At 35.6% G+C, this 25,800-nt stretch overlaps 1 protein-coding gene across 1 annotated transcript; it reads right to left on the reverse strand.

Annotated features, from left to right (window-relative positions):
- Nucleotides 1-25,455, reverse strand: LOC133828766 (probable DNA helicase MCM9). Its single transcript, XM_062258873.1, has 14 exons — nt 25,450-25,455; nt 25,029-25,203; nt 24,144-24,243; nt 23,544-23,641; nt 23,309-23,374; nt 23,111-23,203; nt 21,898-22,014; nt 21,202-21,274; nt 20,412-20,478; nt 19,772-19,853; nt 19,456-19,577; nt 19,300-19,367; nt 691-910; nt 1-585 (listed from the first exon to the last, which is right to left on the reverse strand). The coding sequence occupies exons 1-14, from the start codon at nt 25,453-25,455 to the stop codon at nt 1-3; spliced, it is 1,872 nt and encodes a 623-aa protein (XP_062114857.1).
- Nucleotides 25,456-25,800: the final 345 nt, after the last annotated feature.

Below are 25,800 nucleotides of genomic sequence, written 5' to 3' on the forward strand. Positions count from 1 at the left end.
TTAGGGTGACCTTTCACACACTGCCTTCATCTGCATGGCTTGAGTTGAAATATTGTTTTTCTGCAACTGCTTAGTTAAGGTGGAAACTTGAGTGGTTAATGCTGTGATAACATCTAATTCATGAATCCCAGCTACTTTTTTGTTACTAGTGGCTCGTTCATCAGCCCATTGGCATTTATTCATGGAAATTTCTTCCAACAATGCATAGGCCTCATTAGACCTTTTACCCATGAATGCTCTCGCTGCTGCCGCATCAATGATGGTGCGTTTAGTATTGCACAACCCATTACATAAATTGTGGACCAACATCCACTTCTCAATGCTGTGATGAGGAATTTTCTCAATAATTAACCTCTCCCATGCGGCATATAATGATTCCCCATCATTCTGGAAGAAGTTAATTATCTCTCCTCTCAATCTTGCATCCTTTGATGGAGGAAAGAACTTGGTGAGAAACCTTTGTGCTAGATCCTTCCAAGTGTTTATATGGTTGGTCTGTAGATAGTTTATCCAACTTTTGGCTCCTTCCCTCAGTGATAATTGGAACAGCCTCAATCTAATATCATCGTCACTCACCTCATATATCTTAAAAGTTGCACACAGCTCCAGGAAATTAGCTATGTGCATGTTTGGGTCCTCCGTAGGTAATCCACCAAACTAAACGGTGGATTGGACCATTTGTAGTATTGCCGGCTTGATCTCAAAATTGTTAGCAACAACTGTGGGGTGTCTGATGCATGAATGCACTCCCGTAACAGTAGGGAGTACATAATCTCTTAAAGTTCTTGCCTCTTGTTCAGGAGGGACCTCAACAGCCACTGCCCCTTTGACATTGTTGGCGACATTATTTACTGCATTCCCTTGGTTTGAAGCCATCCTTGCCTCCAACATCTTATTCTTCTGGTTTTGTCTACAGGTTATTTAATTCTCAAGATTCATCGGTAATATCTTTGCTTTTTTACCACGTCGCATAAACCAAAACTACCCGAGATAAGAGAATTAAGACACCAAACAAGTTAGAATCATGAAAAGAAAAACAACCAAATTAGAACATAATTTAATTATTTTGAAATCAATAAGACAATCCCCAGCAACGATGCCAAAAACTTGTTGTGATAATTTCAATGTGCAAGTATACATAATCGTAGAAAAGTAATAATAGAGTTAAATAGAGTATCGTCCCACAAAGATTGTTATTAACTACCAATAATTAACTTTCCAATTCTATTTGGCTAATAAAACATAGATTCAAGAATTTCAAGAACAGAAATAAGAATTGACAAAACTAACAAATAACAAAAACAAACAAAAGAAAAATTAATTAAATGGATGAAAACCTAGGGTATTTAATTTCATCATCTATCCATTTTATTATTTCATCAATACAATTCCCATTATTCTTTCTCTTTTTTTGATAGCAGATTTACTAAAGCAATCTATATTCTTATTAAGATATATAAATGACTCAACCTATATGTATCTCTCTAATAAATTCCAAACATAAGGCAAGCATTAAGAATAGAAATCCTAAAAGCTACACAAACCATATAGGTACTCTCGTCCTATATCGAAATCTATGTCTATTCAACTATAGCATATTTAACTCCCACCTCTCAGATTTTGAATTAAATTCATAAGTAATGCAAATAACGATGTCAAATTATTCACATTCATTAAGCACAAAATCGAATAGATCACAATGAAGAAAAAGAAATCATAGAGATTGCATTAACTAATAATAAAGTATCAAGAGACTACATTAAAACCCTAGAAAATAAAATTAGTTCATAATTGAATTCATAAGATCCATTGATTTAGAAAATAACATAGAAAGAGAAATTAAAGAAGAAAAGAAGAAGAATTCTTTATGAATTTCCCAATCTTGATCCCTAAGTTCCTCTTGTTCTCCAACCACCAAAAGTGATCTGAATCACTCATAATTATGTTTTTATAATAAACCTAGCGATTCCCCGTGAAAAGACCATTTTTCCTCATAAAAATAGGGTTTCGTAGGTTGTACAGACTCAAGCGCCACGACTCAGATATCAGGCGCGGGGACGCCCCTGCGATATGCCAAAAACCAATTCGCCTTTGACTTCGACAGCGTCGCAGCTTGATATTCAAGAGTCGCGGCTCAAAATGGTGCCTTTTTTTCCTACCGCCACGGCGCACCTCCAAGGGTCACGGATCCACCACTTCTAGAAAATGGTCATGTCTGTTTATCCTCGCGTCGCGGCTCATTATGCAAGCACCGTGGCTCAAAATTATTTTTTCACATAATTCAACATTTTTCAATGTCAAATTGATTTCATCATCTCCTGAAGTTCCCGAGGGTTCTTTACACAATAACTTTGACAAAATAATCATATTTATCATCATTTTAGCTAGTTTTTCACCAATTTCATGCCAATCCACATATTTGTCGCTTAAGTTTGAAAGCATAAACAAAGCAAGGATAACACTGCACAAAACAACATAAAAGACTAAAAACATACCCAAAACATTGTATAGAACAACATTAAAATAGACCTAACACCACCCAGGGATAGAAAATATCATTGGATTTGAATTTTGAATTTCAAATTTATTTGTTTATTTAATTATATTATATTATTATTTTTAAATATGATTTAAATTAAATAAGTTGTAAGTATTCAGTTTTATTTTAGATAAAATAAAGATTAATTAAATCAGTTAATTATCTTTATAAACGTGAAAGAAGCGATACTTTCAGAAGAAGGTTTTTAAGTTGTTTTTTACTATAGCCTCTCTCTTCTCAATCCTCTCTAGATCTCATGTGTTGAGTAAATCTAGAGAGTATAAATCAACCTTTGAATCCTACGTGCCCACTCACATCTTTGTGTGTTTGAGGATGACTTGGAAGGCTAAGGTGTGAGCTTTCAGAGTAAGGATAGAAATATCGTTGATTTATACAAAAAGATTCAAGGACACTTGATAGGCTTCAAGAGGTAATCTTTTATCTATTTGTATGTGATTTAATATATCTATATATGTATGATCCTGGCTGGTATCAATAAATTTTTAAAAGATCGCATTCTGCTGCGTATTCTGATTTTCATATTTAATACCAACACCCATTGTACTTGTCGAACACGGACAGCTTGAAGTTGAAGGGAAGAGAAACATTTTATATTTTCTTAATGAATATGTATCTTTGCTCGTTTGTGGACTTTAGAATTTTTCCTCGGTATTTAAGTTTTAGCTTTTATAACTCGAGGTCCATTTAAACAAATATCGCATTAAGCTAATTGGGCTTGGCTATAACTTTACCTCTTTACTTATTAAGTGATGTTGTTGTTTTTTTTACAACACTCCTTACTACAATTTAGGTTATCTTAGAGGTCATGCAAGTTGCAGGTGTTTTCCAGCCACCTTGGTTGAAGTCATGAAGCAATGGTACCTCAAGTAATGCTCAAATAAAATTTACCCCTGGTCACAGTTGTTCAACGACTTCAACGAGTATTCTTATGCTTCTCGGACACACCCCAAAGATGGGAATATCTATCCTTTATAATTTAAAGGAAGGTTCCTATGAATCTCTTAAGCAGTTCATCAAGAGATTCAACAAGGAAGTTGCTCGAGCCAAGCGAGTAGGGAGTGATGGGAAGTTGATGCCTGTGTTGACCACACCTTGCTTACAACTTGACACACCCGTCTAGGAGAATTTGTAGAGGAAGAGTTGCCACACCATGGAATAATTATTGAAAGAGGGAAAAAGGGTTCATGAAGCTCAAGGAGGCAAGAGAAGAACTGCGAGCTTGAAGCCTGAGCACAGTTTTCAACACATGAAAAAGTAAGAAGAAAGGTGTAGCGTCCCAAAATTCCTATATGAGGATTAATACTATAACACCCCGAAATCCCTAATAGAATTAAGTGCATGGATTAGCGTTCCAAGAGGGGACGTGGGGGTAATTATGTGTTAATTAATTGAATTATGTGATTTATATGCTTATATGAATTAGTATGCTTGATTATGTGTTTAATGACCCACTTTTGTTAATAAGGGGCATTTTGGTAATTTTTACCTATTGATGGTATACCTATAATTTTATATGTTGTGTTTGAGACCACATCATTATGTGGATATATTTGTGATATTCAGCATGAGTCAACCTTTTTGAGCAATTTAGCGAAAAAGTCACAATGGGGATTTATGTCCGGCTTGGGATGAGCCAAGGGGCATTTTGGTAATTTTATGTATTTTGGGAAATTATGGAATGTGAGGTATAATTGGGAAAACAATATTGGTGTTTGTGAGATTAGTGGATTTAGTTGAGAATTTTGAGGTTTAGTGGAAATTTAAGCTAAATGACCATTTTGCCCTTGAGGATAGTTTGGAGGTTAAGTGAAGGGAGGGGTGTTAGGAAAACCTATACAAGATCTTAATTTATTTTCATGTATATCTAATATTAAATAAATTAATATGAGATAGCCTAAAACATGTTTCAAAAATTGAATTCAAAGAGAAACAATGAATAGAATACTTACAGTATACGCAGCGAAATTAAAGAGTCATTCCTTCAGTTTCTCTAACTCTTGTACCCTCTTTGTCGCAGAGTATTATCAAGAAACTGAACCGATCTTCTATTTTCTTCACAGTCTTCCAATGTATTCTTAGAATCACCTAGACTAGTGTGGGCAATTCTCAACACATGAGATAGATATAGAGAGAAGAAGATAAAATAACAAAGAGGCTTAGAAAATGACTTGTGTTTAGAGAGAATCTAAAACTATCAGAAAATCTGACTTGTGACTTATCAAACTTGTGTTTTGACTTCTCTCTAAGCACTCCTTTTATAGACTCAATTAGGCCATTTAATTTAATTAAAAAATCAATAAAATAATAGCCATTTTAAAGCCCTTGGTTGAAATTATCATGGGTTTTAGGCCCGTGAAATTTCCCATTTGATTATAAGCCCATTGGACTTAAAATCAATGCCTGTATTATTTTCTATTGATTTAATTAATTAAATAATCATTTAAATCCTTTATCAAATTAATTATTTATAATTTGAACTTTGATTTAAAGTTATTTATTAATTTAGATACGAATTTATCTTAATTAATAAATCTGCCATAATTTTTCTTTTCTTCTTTAAATTACATAACTCTGTGAAACTATCCAAAATTGACTCGGTCAACTTTGATAATTCTAATTGATAATCAAATCAATTAATTGAGACTATCTAGATGATTTTATCCAAGGTACAATGGGGACCATGGGCCTATGAAATCAAACTCCAATAAGTTATCATAAATCTAAAAAATAAATTTACTATCTCATTAATTCCTCACGACTCCACTATAGACTCGGAATTTCACTCTTGAATTCATAGAATGCTCTATAATAAATATAGATACACTATTAATTATCCATTGTTACAACCATAATTGTCACTTAATCCTCTATAGACGGTCTACAAGGAGATAAGACTAAAATACCGTTTTACCCCTCATTGTATTGTATCCTTAAAACACTCAGTTCCTTGTAAATGATATTTCAGTAAACTAATTTAATTACTGAAATGAGATCTCTATCATTTAACACCATGAACCAAACTAGAAGGAAGCCATCGTTTCACTTCTTCATCAGTAGCTATAGATGTTCATATCTATGATTAACACTCCCACTCAATTATACTACCGAGTTCCCAAGATGTAAGTATGGGCTAGTCCGTAGGGTTAGTTGGTAATGAACAAGTCAAAGAACTCAAATAATACTATCAGTTAGAATACTAACCACTCAGAATTGAGATTGAATTGAGCTATGGTCAACTATATGATATGGCTAGAATAGATAATAACGGTATGTTTACTTATCTTATCAACTGTCAATATCGGTCCTGTCCGATGTAACAAATACATTCGATCTTATCTACTTTGCTAATGTTCTAGAAAGAACATAACACTGTAATGTGTAAGTAGATCATATCATAGATTGGCAAGTCAGTGTAAATCCTGTGCACTGACTAATGTTAGGACTAACTTATTTTGAACATACAATCATATTTATATTCCACTGTGATTACGTCACTATAAATAAGATTAGCTATATGCTCGGGATTTAATAGAAGTTTATATTAAACAAATAATCATGAAAATAAAACATGTGAGCAAAGTGATTGACCAAGTAAAAAAAATGATTTCTATTCTTTTATTGATAATAAAATGAGATTACAAAGAATTTGGGTTTTAATTAGGGCATAAACCCCAACAAGGGGTAGTTTGGTCATTTGACCTGTTAATTGGTGAGATTTTGGCTAAGGCAGCTGGTTATGAATCACACGTTGAAGACCCCATTTCCCTTCTAACTTCTTCTTGAACCTTTCCAGCACAACCATCAACTTTGTGAATTTATCTTGAAATTTTGGAGGATCTCTAGAGACATTCAACTGAGATTCAAGTTTGCAAGGGCACCATCAATCAACTGAGATTCGAATTCTCAGGTATGAACTTCCTTCTGATGATTGCTTCTCTTTAGTTCTTAGTGTTAATAGGAATATAGGGAATTTGAGTTCTTTATGTGCTTTTGTTGTGTTATGTGGTATTTAGGTTTGATATGTGGGTTATGCTAGGGATCTAAGGTAAATTTTGTGTAAAATATGTCTGGGGTCATGTGGAAATCGAATTCTAGGTTCTGAAATCACAGAATTACAATTTGGGTGAAAAGTTGAAAAACCTGGGTATGTTTTGGGGTTTCTAGTGACCTAGCACGATCGTGCTAGGGTATAGCGCGACCGCGCTAGTGTCCCAGAAAGTTTGAAATTGGATCCAATTTGGGGTTTCGAAATCCTTGGCATGATCGCATTGGGTAAGGGCGCGACCACACCAGGTGCCCCAAATTGGTGTTTTTCTTAATTTTGGGTATAAAGCTCAAGGTTTATAAGAATGGTTTTCGGGGCTTGGGGAGCTCGGGGGACGTTCCTATAACCCCGTTGACTGAAGTTAGTGGTTCCAAGGGCTAGAGTTAGGTTGGAACTTGGGATCTGGAATTAATCCCTAATGAGTACTTTACTTACGTTATGACTAGGGTTTCTGCAAGGCTCTTAATAGGGATCGCACTCGGAGTTGTATCATTAGTTGCACAGGACTCGAGGTGAGAAAAATGCACCTACTCTAAGATTAAGGTATTGACCCCAGTTATTGAATGTTGTTATAACCATGCTTTGAATGCCTGTTTAAATATGAATGTCCTTGGACTGTGTTGAATTGTGTTATACCTGAAATGCATATTTGGTTGTATTTTCTGGAAAGGTCGACTTATAAGCCATGGTCGGCAATAGCATGTGGAATGCAAGCCATTATGGCTGGGCCACTTTAGGAGTTCGGGGTTAAGCTGATTATAACTGCTAAGCATGTTATCTATGATTTATATTCTGTTGGTTAATTGTTTCTCCTCATTTGAGTTTTCTTGCTGGGCCTTGGCTCACGGGTGCGATGTAGTGCAGGTAAGGGCAAAGAGAAGCTGGACCAGCCATAAGTTGGAGAGATCTAGAGGCGGTGTGTACATATGCCGCCTGCTAGATCGCCACGGCCGGGACTCCTCGTGAGGAATTAGGGTTTTACCCTATTTTGCTGCTTAAGCTGGCCACTTTTATACTTTTCTCATCTTTGTATTCAACTTATAAATATTTTTGGGATCCTGTGTACAAACTTAAAGTTTTTAATAAAAATTATTACTTCTTTGACCAAATTTTTAAAACCTAACCATTAGTTAACTTTAATCACACGTTTAAGTCCAAATGACTCACTTAACGAGTTAAACACTGTTTTAAACACACATTGTAACAGTCATGGACTAGTAGGACGTTGCAAATACTTTGATTAACGTGTTGGAAGGGCACGTGGGGTAATTATGTGAATTGTGTGAGTTATATTACTATTAGACTATTTTTACACGTGTATGTGTATTATATGTGTTTAAAGACCTACTTTTGTTAAAAATGGGCATTCTCGTAATTTTGACCCATTGAGGGTATAACTGTCATTATTATGTGTTATGTGTTTGAGACCACATTATTATGTGGGTATATGTGTAATATTCAGCATGAGTGGACCCTTTCAAGCGTGTAAGCGGAAAAGTCACAATAGGGATAAATGTCTGGCTTGGGTCGGGCTAAGAAGTATTTTTGGAATTTAAATGTTGTGGAATTATTAATGAGATAAAATTATTGGTGAAATAGTTGTATTTGGTGGGTTTAGTTGATAAATGGGAGATTAGTGGTGTAATTAGAATTTTAAGCCAAAAGACTAAAATGAAAAATGGTCATTTGACCAATAATTAGATAAAAAACATTAAGTGCTGAAGCTCACATTGACAACATGATCTAGACTTATATCCTTCTCTCACTGTCTCTCTAGTTCCTTCTTCATAGCTACCAAAAACACAAAATTTCTTTGGATTGTTAATTGTTAGCTTGGATTGATGATTCTAGAAGAAGGATTGACATCAGCAAAGGGGTCATCTGCAGCCTAGGGTTTTTGAAATTCAGAGGTATGAACCCATCCTTGTGTTCTTCATGGTTGTTCTTGATGTTTTTGGGGCTTTTGGAATAATTTTAAAAATTTAGTGATGTTGAACTATTTGGATGGGCATATGAGGGTTAGATACATACTAAATGATGGTTTTGAGCTCTAAACTTGAATTAAAAACTAGAAATTAGATTGAATTGTTTGATTTGGGAAAATTAGAGCTTTGGAACCCTAAAGTTGTAATTCTTGATTCTGAGTTGAAAGTGATGTTTATAGGATGTATATGAGGTATTACAACTGTTTCAATTCCTAAATTCTGGGTTTGGAATAGGTCGGATCAAATTTGAGTAAGATTGAGTTTTTGAAAATTGCAGAAAGTTGCAGAAAATGCTCTTTGACTTGCATCAGTCGACCAGTCTGCGGTTTTGGCAGGCTTGGCCAGGCGGTCGACTGGCCTATGCAGGCAGCTATGCTTTGGGAATTTTTTTATTGATATTTGATGGTGTTGACCCTACTTTTGGTCAACGACACAGAGTCTAGGAAACGACAAGAAAATGATATAGAACTTGGAAATAATCTAATGGAAAGATAAAGAGCATAGTGATTTATAGTGGTTCAGCCCCAGTAATTGGTAATGACCTACATCCACTTGATACTATTATTAATATTGAACTCCCAAGGTGTGATCAAAGAACAAGGGTTCCTAAGTTTCACGGACCTTAGAAGAAGAAAACAATACAATGATGGATAATAGTAATGTAATTCTCTAAGCAAAAAAGATCGATCCCCTTCCTTGAGCTATCTCTTGTGTATTTATAGGCTCAGGAAGGGTTACATGAATTAGGAAATAATATCTATCCTTAATGATCGGATCTGCAAGTCATAATGAAGAGATATTCTCGGATATCATCACAACTTTACATATTTTTACATAAATGAACGAATATGCGACCAGGCTGGTCGCACATAGAACTTGATCTCGTCGTGCAGAAATAATGCTAGTCAATAGGCGAGCTGTATCTCTGCTACGTGTCTACCACGTGTCAAAAATCCTTGCCACGTTATCAGGAGCTGATTTATGGATAAACATTTGCCCCCAAGTTTATTTATTGCGACCAGCAATAAGTAAACTTAGGAAAACAACTTTTCATATGCCCCACGAAATCTGTCAGAACCCTCGTGCGTTTTTAAAACAGTGACCTAATCACGTCTAATCATGCCTTTTCAGTTTTAAAGAAACCATTCTGACGACTATTACACTCCCCCATGCCTTGAAAAAGGTAACTCATGATTACCCTTTTTCGGCACACATCAGCTCTATAAATAATCCCCACAATCTTCTTTTAACTCTTTACACGCCATCTTTTTTCCAAGAACTCCCAAGAAATATATCTCAAAGCCTTGAACTTTAAGTTTTTCAGACGCTTTGCTGAGGATCTCTTGCCTGCAAACTCAAAGTTCTTCCTTCTTTGAATCTCCAATCTTCACTCAGGTAAACTTTCTTCGACATTTAACCCTTTGAGATGCCATGCATGCTGCTTCTGTGCTCTGAGACTTTTTGTGTTCTTGGGTGGAAATTTGTGAAGATTTTGCATATACCGTTTGATGCTTGATAGGGTAGTGTACTTTTTCTCTATATAAGTTAGGAATTAGTTTGATAGTCAGGATCATGGATTTAGGGCGTAAAATCGAAGTAAAAAATTCGATTTTTAGGCTAGCTGAAAAACTGGGTTTTTCCCGCCCCTTTGGAGTTGAAAAAGCTTTTTTCAGGAAAAACTTTTTACTTTCACTTTTTGATCCATTTTTCAAACTGCTCGTATAAAACTTAGTGTTTCGGTTAGAATGCTGCTGGTCGATAGACGCGAGCAACGTTATTCCAACTTTCAACATAAGCTCCCAGACTGTGCATCTTATCTCCCCCTTTGTCTGTTTGCAGTTTATATGCAAGACCCGTGGGGAGGAGAAAGACCCATTGACGATGATCTGTTGGCTCAACTACTCGAGGACGAAGAACAACCCTAGATATTGATACCTGATATTCCTTTTTCTCGTATTAATCCAAACACTTCCCTAGTTCTGACCCGAAATATGGCTCGCACCAAAACTAAGGCCCAGAAAAGAAAATCCTCCAACACTTCTCATCAGCCTGCTGCTGATGCTCCCTCGACCAGTGGTCGGGAGGAAAATGTTCCTAATCCAAATATCGAAAGACACGCCCGCCCTCGACACACTACTCAGCTGGATGTCGAGTGGCATGTAGTCTCTGAGAGTAGGGTGACAGTCAGAATGATCGCTAACTACTTAAGAAAATACAGTCTGACAAGGGTGACCCTAGTCAAGCCCACCCCAGACCAAAGGGCTAATTTTCCTGGAGGCTCCTACAGCGCCTGGTCGCGGTTTCATGTTGAGGCAGAGGCCACCTTGCCTCTTCATCCATTCTTTCAGGGGGTGGCCAACTATTTCGGAGTTGCCCCTTCCAAATTTCCCCAAACGGATATAGGATGCTTGCTGCACTCTATATCCTGTACAGCCAGAAAAAATGGCCTGTGCCATCGCCTCATGAGGTCAACTATCTGTTCGACCTCAAATCTAACCCCAACCATGGAGGCACGGGGTTCTTCCATCTTTGCCATCAGAAAAATGGACGCACTTTCCTGACAGACACGAATCACATCTCCAACGTTGGGAGGTACTACCAAGAGTACTTCCTTAAGCCTGACCTGGTCGCGGACAACCTAGCTTTCGCACGGGGAGGTAAAAATTTCGTATCGCTGGCTGGCTTCTTCACTTAGTGTTTTCCTCCACAATGTCTTAAACTTTTAATGTCTTTTAGGCCCGTGGCTGCGACCAAACCCAACTCTGGGAATGGAGTCCAGATCGGCACTCTTAGCCAGCATGTCTGATGCTGAGAAGAGTGTCAAAAATCTGGTTACAGAGGCTAACCTTAGGTTGGCTGGCCTCTGGGCCCCTCAATCAAATATGAGGGGGCCTTCGGCAGGGAGTACTCGCGCCGAAGAGGAACCTGAGCAGCAACCTCAAGCGTCTCCTCCACGGAGGAGACTAACTGGGGTCACGATTAGGGAACCTGCTTGCACTCCTCGAGCAGAAAGGCCCTCGGCCCCCAAGGGGAAAGGAAAGCAGAAGGCCACCGAGCCTACCGAACTCTTTGACGACTCGTCGGATGACAACGGTATAGTAATTTTGCTTTTAAACAATTTTCCAATTCCCTATCATCTATTTGGCAGGGACGACAATTTTAAATATGCTCCACACTTAGGGTCAGACTTCTTCGTGTCAAAGAATGAGTGTGAGACTAGTAGAGTCTGTAGTGTAGTGACCAGTAATAATATCTTGGGTATTGGACTTTGCAATCCCTTTTTTGTTTCTTTTTCTGATGTAATGTGTTTGGCTATTCATGCTATCTCATGGTTCGACTTTGTTCTTGCTTTTCAGGTATGGACTCCACCAACATATTCGACCTTTATAGCACCCCAGAGGCTGCTGCTGCCCCTTAGAGCAAAAAGAAAGCCAGCAAGAGACATGCTGGGGAGAGCAGCAAGGCACCTGAGCCGAGAAGGTCTGGAATGCTAGCCCTTCAAAGGTTGAGCCCTCTGCCATCGCGACTCCAGCTTCCCCCTGTGAGCAGCAGACCCCATTTTCTACAGCTGGGTCAACTCCTTCTCCTGCTGCCCCATTTGACCAAACCCAGCAGGAAGGTCCTGCTTCAACCGGAACCTGATGGTTGGCCGCTCCTTTAGATTGATCAAGGAGAGGCTTACCAAAATTGCCAAGCACGATCGCTGCCGAGCGGCAATGACGGCTACGGAGACGATGGCGTTGACCCAATTCTGAACCGAGCCTTTAATGAGTTCACCAGTGTAAGTTGTCTCCTTTGTGAAATTAGGTCTTTGGTAATTTATTGTTTGTCTAATATTTGCTCTAAATGCAGGCCATGCTGACCCTTACTGTTGTCTGCATCCGCCTGGGTACTATCATTGAGGAGGCCAGAACCTCGGATCAACGACACGAGGATGAACTCAATGCTGCCGAGGCCAAACATGCTGATCAGCTAGCGGTGGTGACTGCGGAAAAGGCCTAACTGGCCAAGGAGTTGGAGGAGAAGCTGAAGTCTCTGAAAAAAGCCCGCGAGCTGAGGGACCAATACAAGGAGTCCAACCGCTCTAACTATAAAGTGGCCAAGGAGCTCGAGCTGGACTTGATCGCAAGCAGGCTAGAAACCAGAGACATGGAGGACCGAGTTAAGGACTTGGAGAATACTAATGCTGCCAACTTAGAGAGATACAAAAATGCCTCCCTGAGGTGCTTCTATGAGTTCTGTAAGCACAATTAGGGTGCCAATTTTGATTATCTTCCTGAGAACGCAAGGGAAGCTGAGCTAGCTCGTTGCGCAGCTCAACTGGCTGAAGAAGAGGGATCGAGATACCCTGCTTCCCCTGAAAGCTCACTCGTTGCCGGGATGGAGGGTGCAGATAATGAAGCTGTCGACCAGAACCCTCCCCAGGATCCTCCAACTCCTCAAGCTCCTTGGTTTTTTCCTTTTATATTTCTTTTTTAATTACACGACCTATGGGTCGTGATGTAAAGACAATATAATTTTTTGGTTTGCAGCACGAGCAGCTTTTACTTTTATTTTAAACAATTACATCCAAGCAGTTACTACTTGCGGTGTAAAAGGATTGCTTTGATATTACAATATATTTGCATATTATTATAACATCTAATTGTTCGCATGACCGAAATTTGCATAGCACTTTGGTTTGATTTAACAAAATATCAAAATTGTGAAAAATACTCTAAGTGCCCTAGCATGCTTTCACTTATTTTGCTCATGTGTTTACATACCTTTTAACGATATGCTTTGTTTACTTGTACCTTGTATGCCCCCCAAGTGATCGGGGAACCTTTTTGTCCTTGGTCACTTGCCTTGACTAGAACCTGTCCGAACGTTACTGCTCGTAGCAATGCAATTAGAATTATAATACAGCAAAACAACACACATAATGAGCAAATACTTGTAATAAATACAATAGTTGGCAAGAAATGACTGGCTGAGCACAGTCCCTTTTATTCTCGTAGTAAATGGACTAATCATGTCTTTACGAGTGATCAATAAGATCTTACACAAAACTTGTAAAAAGTAAAATTTATACAAGCCAATTCTTTAAGAAGAATTTTTCATTGATAATACTTGCGCAGGTGTTCTCCATTCCAATATCGAGGAACGAGATCTCTGTTTAAGCAGGCAAGTTTATAAGTGCCTGGGTGAAGGAATACATCAATCTGATATGGTCCTTCCCAATTTGGCCCGAGTACTCCAGCAGCTTGGTCGCGGGTGTTAAGAAAACTCTTCGGAGTACAAGGTCTCCAATATTGAACTTTCTTTCTTGAACTTTGGAGTTGAAATACCGGGTGGCCTTCTGCTGGTATGCAGCTACTCAGAGCTGGGCTTGTTCTCGCCTTTCATCAATTGAGTCCAAGGATTCCATGAGTAATTGGCTGTTTGAATCCTGGTCGTATGTTAATCTGCGGTGAGAAGGTGGATCTAACTCAACAGGTAACATGGCCTCATACTCCCTTAGCTTCTTCAAGTATTTTCTTCAGTGTATCCTTTAGCGTTTTGTTGACTGCCTTGACTTGTCCATTCGCCTGGGGATGAGCAACTGAAGAAAGGCTTTTAATAATGTCGTGGCGTTTGCAGAAGTCTGTGAATAGATCACTGTCAAACTGGGTGCCATTATCTGAGACTATCTTTTTTGGCAATTCATAGTGACAGATGATTTTTTTAACCACGAAGTCAAGCACTTTCTTCGTCGTTATGGTCGCGAGTGGCTCAGCTTCGGCCCATTTGGTGAAGTAGTCGACGGAAACCACTGCGTACTTTACCCCACCTTTCCCCGTAGGCAAAGATCCGATTAGATCTATTCCCCAAACCGCAAAGGGCCATGGACTCTGCATCTGCTTTAACTCATTGGGAGCTGCTCGCGAGATCTTAGAAAACCTTTGACACTTGTTACATTTTCGCACGAACTCCATGGAGTCTTCATTCATTGTTGGCCAGAAATATCCTTGCCTTAGGATCTTTTTGTTATATTATTTTATAATATAATGTAATATTATATAATATTATAATATAATGTTTTAGATTAAATAAATGTGACAAAGTGTGTCACATATTGTAACATATAATAGAGAGTTACAATATTTAGATATATCCAAATAATGTAACATATTTGGTGTTACAAATTTGTAACTTCCAAATATTACCCTTTATTGTGTAAATTTGTTGTTACACAATATTGAGATGAATTTCATAAAGCCATATGTGATATGGCTGTTAGAGATATGATTTTAACTCTAATAATGTGTTTTGGGAGTTACAAAATCATTTGGGAGGGTTTGGAACCGTTTGGAAAAATAGCACATTTTTGTGCTGAAATTGGTCGGTGGCCGCAGCCACCAACATTCAGTGGCCACGACCTGTGGGTAAGATACCAGTGGCCGTGGCAACTAATGTCTCTGGCCGCGGCCACAGGCCAAAACTGACAAATTTTTCAGTTTTTTCAATCTTTGTTGAATGGCTCAAAAAACCCAAATAACTCCCAAATCTCATTTTTAATTCCATATTAATCCAATTAAACATTGGTAACAGCCATGGGGGTTGGTGGAATTTGAAATTCAAAGGGTGTCTCTAAACTCTATAAATAGGAGCCTATAGCTCACTTGAAAGAAACAACATTTCTATCCATTAGAGCACTTGGCTAGAAACACCTTGAGGCTTGATAATTCCAGAAAGCATTTCCTATAATCTGTGAGAGATCCCTTAGTGCTTGAGTTAGGGGGAACTAAGCTTTTGGACAAAGGTTTCAAACCTTGTTCAAGTTGGTGATCCCCAACACTCTTCACTTTGGTAGTATGAGTGAGAGTTGCTTCTATTTTAGTTTGTTTGTTCTTTCTTTCTATTCTATTTCTCTTCATCTTCATATTCTTCTCTTTTGTTTATTTGTATTTCTTGTTTTCATTTGTAATCTTCTTTTCTTTATTTCAAACATTTTACTTTACTTGTAACATTTTGCTTTGAGTTGTATTTTCACCATTCTATTCTTCTTCTTCTTGTTCTTTAGTTTTTTTGTATTTTCAGTTATAGAGTTGTAATATTATTCAATCAATCATTATTTATTTGTAATATATTGCATAGAGTTGTAATATTATTATCAATTTCCATTGAGGCAAAACAATTTGTCATTAGGAAAATTCATATTGTACTTCTCATTGAGGATGATCCTAAGACTTATAGAGATGCTATGCAATCGAGAGATAGTGCATTTTGGAAAGAAGCCATCAATGATGAGATGGATTCCATTCTTTCCAATAACACTTGGGAATTGGTAGACCTCCCACCGGGGTCTAAGCCAATTGGATGTAAGTGGGTATTTAGGAGAAAATATCACACTGACGGTACTATCCAAACCTTTAAAGCTAGATTAGTAGCTAAAGGGTTTAGGCAAAAAGAGGGTATCGATTATTTCAATACCTATGCGCTTGTTGCAAGAACAACTTCTATAAGAATTTTGTTCACTTTAGCTTCTATACACAACTTGTATGTTCATTAAAGTGATGTCAAAATGGCATTCCATAATGGTGACCTTAATGAGGAGGTCTATATGGAACAACCCGAAGGGTTTGTCCTACCAAAATATGAACATAAAGTGTGTAGACTTGTAAAATCCTTATATGGATTGAAACAAGCTCCTAAGCAATGGCATGAGAAATTTGACCAAGCCATCATGTCTAATGGGTTTAGACATAACAATGGAGACAAGTGTTTGTATTCCAAAACTTGCAAGGGATATGTGATCATTGTTTGCTTATATGTGGATGACATGCTTATTCTAAGTAATAGCATGAAAGGGATAGAAGAAACGAAGAGGTTTCTATCATCAACCTTCAAGATGAAAGATCTTGGAGAAGTTGATACCATACTCGGTATCAAAGTAAAGAAACATAGTGGGGGTTTTGCGTTAGGGAAGCCCACTATGTTGAGAAAGTATTGAACAAATTTAACCATCTCAAGGTTAAAGATACCAATACTCCATTCGATCATAGTGTAAAACTAGAGAAGAATGAAGGAAGAGCGGTGGCTCAATTGGAGTACGCTAGTGCTATAGGGAGTCTAATGTACGTTGCCCAGTGTACTAGACCTGATATAGCATTTGCGGTAAGTAAACTTAGTAGGTTTTCAAGTAATCCAAGTGTGGATCACTGGAAGGAAATTGCAAGAGTCCGAGGTTATCTCAAGAAAACCAAAGGACTAAGCCTTCACCACTTCAAATTTCCTTCGATATTAGAAGGATATACAGATGCAAGTTGGATATCCAATCTTGGGGACAACTTGTCCACAACTGGTTGGGTATTTACACTTGGTGGAGGTGCAATTTCTTGGGGCTCCAAGAAACTAACCTGTATATCTCATTCCACTATGGAAGTAGAGTTCATAACTCTAGTTGCTACCGGCAAAGAGGCCGAATGGTTAAGGGATTTGTTGATAGAGATTCCTTTAATCAAAGATAATGTATCTACTATATCGATACATTGTGATAGCCAAGCGACATTGGCTAGAGCATACAACGGAGTGTATAATGGGAAGTATAGACACATTAGTATAAGACATGGATATGTAAGAGAATTGATTCAAAGAGGAGTCATCTCAATATCCTATGTGAGAACAAGTGAAAATCTGGCGGATCCTTTCACTAAGCCACTAACGAGGGATTTAGTGGCTACATCATCTCGAGGGATGTGACTTAAACTCCCTAAAGAGATTCACGATTGACGGTAACCTCACTACAAGAAAAAATGCTTTTAATAACACCGAAAATGTGTTATCAAAACCCACGATAACACTTTCTGATGTGTTAAGACCGACTATGTTATCGTAGGTCAGGGTACTTTACATAACACTTTATCAGTGTTATACCGATGTGTTATTGTACTATCAACGATAACACAATTTCTGTGTTATTTTAATATATAGATAAGTGTTGAATTATGTTATTTATAGTCGATACTATAACACTTTTTTTGTGTTATACTACACTTTAGTATAACACTTTTTTTGTGTTATACTACACTTTAGTATAATACTTTTTTTGTGCTATACTACACTTTACTATAACATTTTTTGTGTTATACTACACTTTAGTATAACACATTATTTGTGTTATATAATGAAGTTTGCATAACATAATTCTTTGCATAAAAAGTGTTATTGTAATATATATTATAACTCAATTTTCGTATTATTGTTATATTTAGATATATTTAAATTCTCATTATATATTTTATTTATATTACACTAATTTATTCTATTATATTTTAATTTTTTTTATATAATTAAAATTAGCTTTCTAATATATACTAGCATCATCAAATGAACTTGATTTTCAAATAACAAAAAGTAAGAACATTCTACATTAAATTAACAATCCACTATTTAGTTTAAAACATTCAACACTGTCATCAACAACAAAATATTCTTTAAGTATTCAATGATTCTAAAAGTTACTACTTTCAACACAAAGAAATAAACAAAGTTACTACTTTCAAGGAGTCTTAAGTATCCTTTTATGCTTCGCTTGTCATATCTGCAAAATATACAAAGAAATATTTTATTGTTATTATCTAGCATCACAAATTACTTCTAGAAAAATGCTATGGAAATTATATCCAAGAAAGGACACCACATACAAAATAATAGATTCACAACTACACCAAAGCAAACAAAGAAACCAAACACTAAATTATAAGACAGTTATTTTTTGAGTATGAAAATGTACCTCTTGGAATAACTTTTTTAGAAGGCCATGCAATTGTGGAACCAACTGCTTCTTGTATTGTAAGCATCGCATGATTAGGACGAAATAAGTAAGACTCTGGTACAATAGCAACTTCAACCCATACTCGCATAAAGTCTGGTCCAAGAGGCTTTCCATGTACAGTTATATTTGGATCACTAGAATCCCAACGACCTTCAGCAACAATTGCATCTGCCCAGTCAAGCAAGTAGCAAGCATTCTTCCCTTCTGTAAAGTTATGTCTTTTTTCTAGTGTAATACTCTACCAAATTTATTTTAAAGACAATATATTAGTTTCTGTAATTGTTCTTCTAAAATGAAAATTTAAAACAATAACAACTTTTATAATTTACCTTAGGGGACTGAATATTATTTGACTGCGGTACATTGCGAGACTGTCCTTCGCTTGGTGTCACTTTACCACCAACCTAAATATAAAACCAAGATAAGTTTTATTGGAAGAAAAGAAAACTAAGATTTATAAGTGCAAGATAGAAATACCACCAAGTGTTCTTTAAGTAGATTCATCATTTCAGTCATTTTGAGCTTCATATTATGTTGCTCTTCTTCTAACTTGGAGATCTTGCTATTTGATATTTCAGTCAAGGCATCCTCATCAGCGTTGTCTGTAGTTCCAGATTTTGGGTCTTCAAGGAGAATCTCATTCAATGAACCCTGCATATAAATTAGTATAAAGAGTCTGAAACTTTAGTTAGAACATTATTTGGTCTTGAAGAGTCTTTCTTCTATGGATCAAAAACTCAAAGTTTCATTAGTCAAAATTTATTTACCTATTTCACAAGCTTTCTTGTTTACGAGGAATATTTAAAATACCTAAGGGAGCATGACAAAGAAATAAATTCCTTCAAATGTTAATCTTGTACCTCTAAGAAATGAAAGTACATAAAACAATGTTCATTGTATGTCATTTTACCTCCGAATCAAAGGAAAGGGCCAGATTTTTGACAAGTCCTCGCTAGTCGCATCTTTTTCAGGTTCTCCCTGTAAAAGTAATCACACAAAAATCACAATGTAGAGTCATGAAATGGCTTTACAGAAAACAACAAGGTGGTATTAATGAGTGGAATACCTCAAAAAGAATGTGAGATGACACAACCTCATCCCATTCAGGATTTTTTGTATCTAGAAGGACAAGGACTATATCAAATCTACTCAATAAGGGACCAGAGAGTGTAGTATTGACAGATAGAGCTAACAAAAAAGACATAAAGATATCATCAGTAGAAAGAGATTTGAACATAACTAACAAAAGATTGACACAACAGAAAATCATATTCATTGAAAATATTACATTAGAAAGTACCAAGGTTATCTACAATGGGGGAAAATTCATATTTAGTAATTTAACAAAATTAGTAAATACATATACATAATCAAAATAATACATTGACCAGGATCATAATGTCCCTTTGGATTTGTTGCGCCAAAAACGATGGTCCTTGTACTTAGAGTTGTCACAAGACCAGCCTAAAAATAAAAGGGAGAATTAAAGGAAAGTATTGGGACAAGTATTTTAATGAGCTGACACGAACATGGTAAGAGAATCACATGAAATTCAACAAGAAAATAATGAAAGCACAACTTCAAGCACTACATCAGCAATTAATAATAATGATGAAATGTAATTTATGAACTGGGTTGTTAAGAGCACGTAAAGATACAACTTAAGCAAATATAAAAATTATTAATTTGATAATAAATTACAGGAACCTTCTATCTCGGCAAACCAAAATAACTCATCATGCAAATGTTCAAAACACTGAACTGTCAACCCTGCATATTAGAGAGGGCTAGGGAACAATAGGAGACAGTATCATAGATCAAATCAGGGGAGAACACAATTAGAAGCCCTATTTTAATTCCCCTCCACTCCCACAAATGAGACTTTCATAAACTTCTGTTATGATTGTAACTAAGCTAAAACACTATCATAGGCTGCAGTTTCAGTTAAAGTACAATTAATTATCAACTTCAAAACAAATTTTCCAAAAACACCAGTACTCGTAGATCATCAAAGAATGTTACCTTGGCAACACTTATAGTTTGCTGTTCCATTGCTTCATGTATGGTTGCTCTATCATGTTCTCTCATGCTGTTAAAGAAAGTGATATTAAACTTGATATTTTCACACAAACAAAAAAACAGATGAAACTTATGAAAAGATTAAAATAAAATCATCAAATGATATATTCTCTTTTGTATAATGGTTTTGAAAATATCATTTAGATTGACTGAGGATGATACAATCCAAGCAATTTCCTGTTCTGTAACTAGTAAAAATACTAAAACATGTTTAATTACAAAAAAGGAAAAAAACACATTAAGCAAGCAGAATTAAAAATTCAATGATGATATAATTATTGATTTAATTCATACAATATTTTATTAACAAGTAGAAACATCGTAATAGATTCCATGAAAAGATTAAAAAAAATAAGTTAGGATTTCTTAATGTCTATGCTTTAGAAACCATGTGAACAAATGGCTTCTCTATGTATTGACATAAAATCAGAAAATATATTCATGCATATTATATTGGAATATTTCTAGAGAATGTTAATTGCATTTTTTGAGTTGTATGTCCATTCCTCTTCAATTTTTCCTTAATGCTTTTATCTCTCTAATAAGAAATAGAATATCATATCAATGATACTACAAGCAATTCTAACAAGAAAAAAGATGAAGAGATTGAGAAAAGAAATCTAGTATATACAAGTAGGAATAATATCATGATGCACATCATGTATGCTAGGTTTAGATAATTGCAAGCTAGAAAGAGTAGTGTCATCAGAAACCTGAGGGGCATCTCAAATACCTATCAAATTCATCTATGCAGCAAAGTCCTCCATCTGCTAAAACTAGAGCCCCAGCTTCCAACATCCATTCTCCTGCATATAGCACAAATATAGTAAAATTATTTAATCAAAATATTACCATTAATGTCGTACAATATTTAAATATGATATAATAGCTGATTGTTACAAGGAGAATTCCAGAAACATATAAAGAACAAAGATGTAGTACAGCTACAATTTGAAGCCAAGGAACTAAAACAATTTGTCACGAAAATACAAAAACATTATATCAAAGATAGACCAAACCACATTTATTTTAACATGCTTTCTAAAATATTAATTGTGAACACAGAGTACAAGCTTACAAGAACCCAAATTTAGCAAAAGATGAAGACAGAAAATCACTACTTTCATATCACAACCATCTGATCAGATTATTTAGCCCCATGGAAGCAAGAATTGGAGTTTTATGATGAAAGATTTGGTTATCATAACAAAGATGTTCTCAGTCATTGAGAGAGTTACTGACTTGAAGTGTGAGCAAAAGGGGAGATACAGAGAGAAAAGTAAGAGCAGAGACAATGAGATGGGGAACAGAACTAGGATGTGCAAGGTGGTGGCAAACCATGCAAAAAGTTAACGCAAAATAATCACAACTTCTGTCAGATTCCTTACTCCATGGATACAAGTTTAGGATGGAGAAATGAGAAACATACCTCCATCCTTGACTGCAGTGACAGTGAGTCCAGCATTACTGCTTCCTAAGCCAGTAGTGACAACAGATCTGTTACTTAACTTTGCAGCAAATTTCAAGAACTGAGATTTCCCAGTACCTGAGAAAAGCCTTAAAATTTTTTACTACATATATACATATACATGTAACTTTTTCCGTATAATGCTTTAATGATTACATATAGATTCAAAAAAAGAATCTGAACTCATTAGCAGTTGTTCACCAATGATAGTAATATAAATATATATATTTGGGTATATTGAAATAATAAGATAACTCCCACCTATATAATGAGCAAAATAAAAGGACCAGAAACCCCAAGGGAAGGGTAAAGCAACAAATAATTAAACTGAGCTGCATTACTCAAGCCAAACAAGAATAAATTAACAAGGACTAGAGAAGAATTTTCAGCTTTGAAAAACTATTTTTATTGGAAAAATTAATAATGGTTGGGCAATTTTCTATTTTTCAAGGAAAATTTCAGTAATTCTAATTTTCTGTAGTTATAATTAATGTAGCTAATGCATGTGTTACCCAAAAAGACAAGTTATAAAATGGCGTGCAATCCATATCTCAATTGTTATAAGGGAGAAAATACCTCTTATACTAATAACCTTTAGAATAACACCCAACAAACACATCAAGAGCACAAGAACATATCAAAAGCATCAATACCAATATTTAACATGGTTTGGCAAATATTGCATTTGTCCATGGATCCAACCAGCAAAGAAATGTCTTCTATTGAGAAAATAAAACCCTGAAGTTTTGAACTATTTAAGTCCAGTCCTGGAGCTTTCTTCTATACTTTCTTGCTCTAAAAATTTCTCTCTAAAATTTATATTTTCCCACCCTTAGACTATTTACATTAGTTACCCTACCTATTATTTTCATTAAAGGACCACTCAATACAATACTATGGATAACTTGTTTGTAATAACCCTAATTGTATTGTACAGGAAAATTCATATAGGTTACAGGCTTTAGACACTCATAAAATATCATGAATCAGTTAGACAAAATACAATGGTGTTCTTATTTTTCTAGATTTAAGTGATTGTTAATTTCCTATCAGAATTTTGAAGAAAAGAAAGCTTCTTCAACTGAAGCATAGCATAAATGCAGTAGTCTTGAATTGATAGAATTTTATTTAAGTAATGAACCCTATAAGTATGCAATGAAAATTGAAAAGGTACCTGGGTCTCCAACCAAAAGTAAATGAGACTCTCCTTGTACCTTGGTTCCAGAAGCATCAACATGTTGCACACCTCCAATAAGTGTTAATGCAACTAAGTTGAAAAAAGAGAAGGTGCTGGTGGTGAATGTTTAACAGTCATTCAAAATCTTTAACTTAAGATAAACAAATCATGAATTTATATGAGAAACCGATGTACCTGAAAGCTTTACAGTGAAGAGTCCAAAAATTTGTGGACAAACACCTTGTAATATTGCATTTCTCCCTGAATAATTTTCATTAAAAAAAATTGAAGTCATAACAGTCTTACATATAAGGGGGCCTAGTTTCCAATATTTTCTTTTTTAATGAAGATCTCTAATTGATTGATGCTGAAGAATTGATAGAAGAACACTCATTTATAAAATGATATATATTAATCAACGATGCCTTACCTTTCAAAGGGGTATCCTTAAACTCGTTCCAAAATTGATTGAATTTCATAATGACATCATGAGGAATAGTAATATCCGATTTCAGCTCATTTGTTCTCCTAAATATGTGTATAAAAAGTATGTCAAGTGCATATAGTAACCAAAGCTTCACTCCAAAAAAAAAAGAAAGAAAGAAAGAAAAAAATTTCTAACCAATTTTGATACTTAGATAAGTTGAAATACAAAACTGTTTTCTACTTTATGGTTTTTTCCAAAAACCTATTCGCATTATTTTAATATAGAAATACATTTGTAAGTTTGTAACAAGTTTTGAGCCTCTTTTCAGTATCGGTAGTTATTTCAATCTATCTGATACTACTTTAGCATCCCTTAAAAGAGTTACCACCAAATCATTTTCTATCCCTTCGAAACATCAACTAGCTGCATAAGTGAAATCCCATGCATCATAAGAAAGATGGGATCAAGGTTCACCAAGGCTAAGCAGAGTTTATGAAATTAAAAGAACTACCTCTCTTTAGTACCATGTATGACTCCAATGGAACAACAACCATCTCAACAATGAAAAATGTTTCTTCTTTCAAACAGAGCTGTTACATTTACCTCACATGATTAGCAATCAACACAGGATCAAGGTCGCAGCGAACATCTTTTAAGTCAGGCAACCACCTTGCAGTTAAGACCCCAGTGACTATAACGTCATCTGTAAAGCAACATATCATTACCACCATTATGAACACAATAGAATTAAAAAGGATAAATAATAAAGCAAAATGTGATGCAGAATTAAATAGGAAAATATCAAGCATATTTGAGAAACTTCACCTACAATATAAATATAATTAGTTGATAGATTCAATATAGGGAAACACTTACAATGCCAAACATACTTTTGAGAACATCAAATTATACAGCATGTCTAATAAATTTGGACTGCTCTTTATCCAGCTAATAAAAAGTTCTACCTTGGATTTGAATAAACAGAATTTCATACTCTTATATATCAAACTGGTAGACACAAATTACTTCTAAAATTAAATTTCTCTTGAAGTTTAAATTGTATTATCACAAGTCCCTAAACTCATTAATCAACTATTATACTGTTCTTGGTCTAGCAGTTATAAATCTTCCAATATTTGGGAAGGAAAGGTGGCGTGCTTTCCATCCACATTATTGTCATTTTCTAAAATCTGGATCAAACATAGTAAAAGAAAGTTGAAAGATCATTTATGATATGAATTAAAGTTCAGGAAGATATTAAGAGAGCTAAGGAGGTTCTACGATATCTGCTGAATAAGTTATACTTTAATTTGTATGAACAAATAACTGTAAAGCAAGAAAAAGTGTCCCAATAATTCATAGTGATGTTTCAAACAATGAAAATAGAAGTAATCTAAGATGAAGTTTCCCAAAAGGACACGAGAAATCAGTGATAATAGGAAGTAAATTCAAGAAAATTGAAAATCTGAAACCACAAGAATGTGGTACCTCCTGCTTTAACAACATCAACAAGATCATCTTTTAGGATGACGAGGATTGAACGAGGAATAGCCCCGACCCCTAATACATGTGTACTTTCTTGAATTTTGATTTCCTGATAATCATGGCATGTTATCGAACCTTCTAAATATTTGAATTTTGTGCCACCACAGACTTTCAATCTCTGTTGTTCAAAGGACCAGAGCTATAATTAGACTCAAATAAGCTACTAGTACCAAAAGAGACATGTAGCACATAAGAAAAAAATACTATATTTCAAAATGTAAATTCTGAAACAAATGATCTTTGAAATTGAAGTTCAATCAAAATATTAGGATACTTTCATCTTTTTGCTTAGAAAGATCTTATAAGTAACAGTCACAGCATAGCAACATTAACTGGTTGAGCTAGTGCTGGAGAATATATATACCTGCATTGGGCAATAAGATGGCAACTGAATGGAGTTTCTAGTTTCTAACTCAGGATAAACTAGGAAGCGGCACAAAAACAAAGTTTAGCATCAAAAGAAACTAATTTTAATACAACAAAGTAAGAGACATAAACCCTAGAGATGAATGAAATGAATACTTCACACTACGCAAATTGTTTGTCGATATATATTTAAAAATCATCCATCAGCTGCATGATTAAAATATTTCACATTATCTTTGTCAAACTAATCAAAATGGCATTAAACCATCATTCAAGGCAATACGCAAAACAGAAATAGCTGTTTCTAAACAAGTCACTTTTCAAATTCTAAAAGTGTAGACATTTGATT

Source organism: Humulus lupulus, chromosome 1 (assembly GCF_963169125.1).
Source record: "Humulus lupulus chromosome 1, drHumLupu1.1, whole genome shotgun sequence".
NCBI lineage: Eukaryota > Viridiplantae > Streptophyta > Magnoliopsida > Rosales > Cannabaceae > Humulus > Humulus lupulus.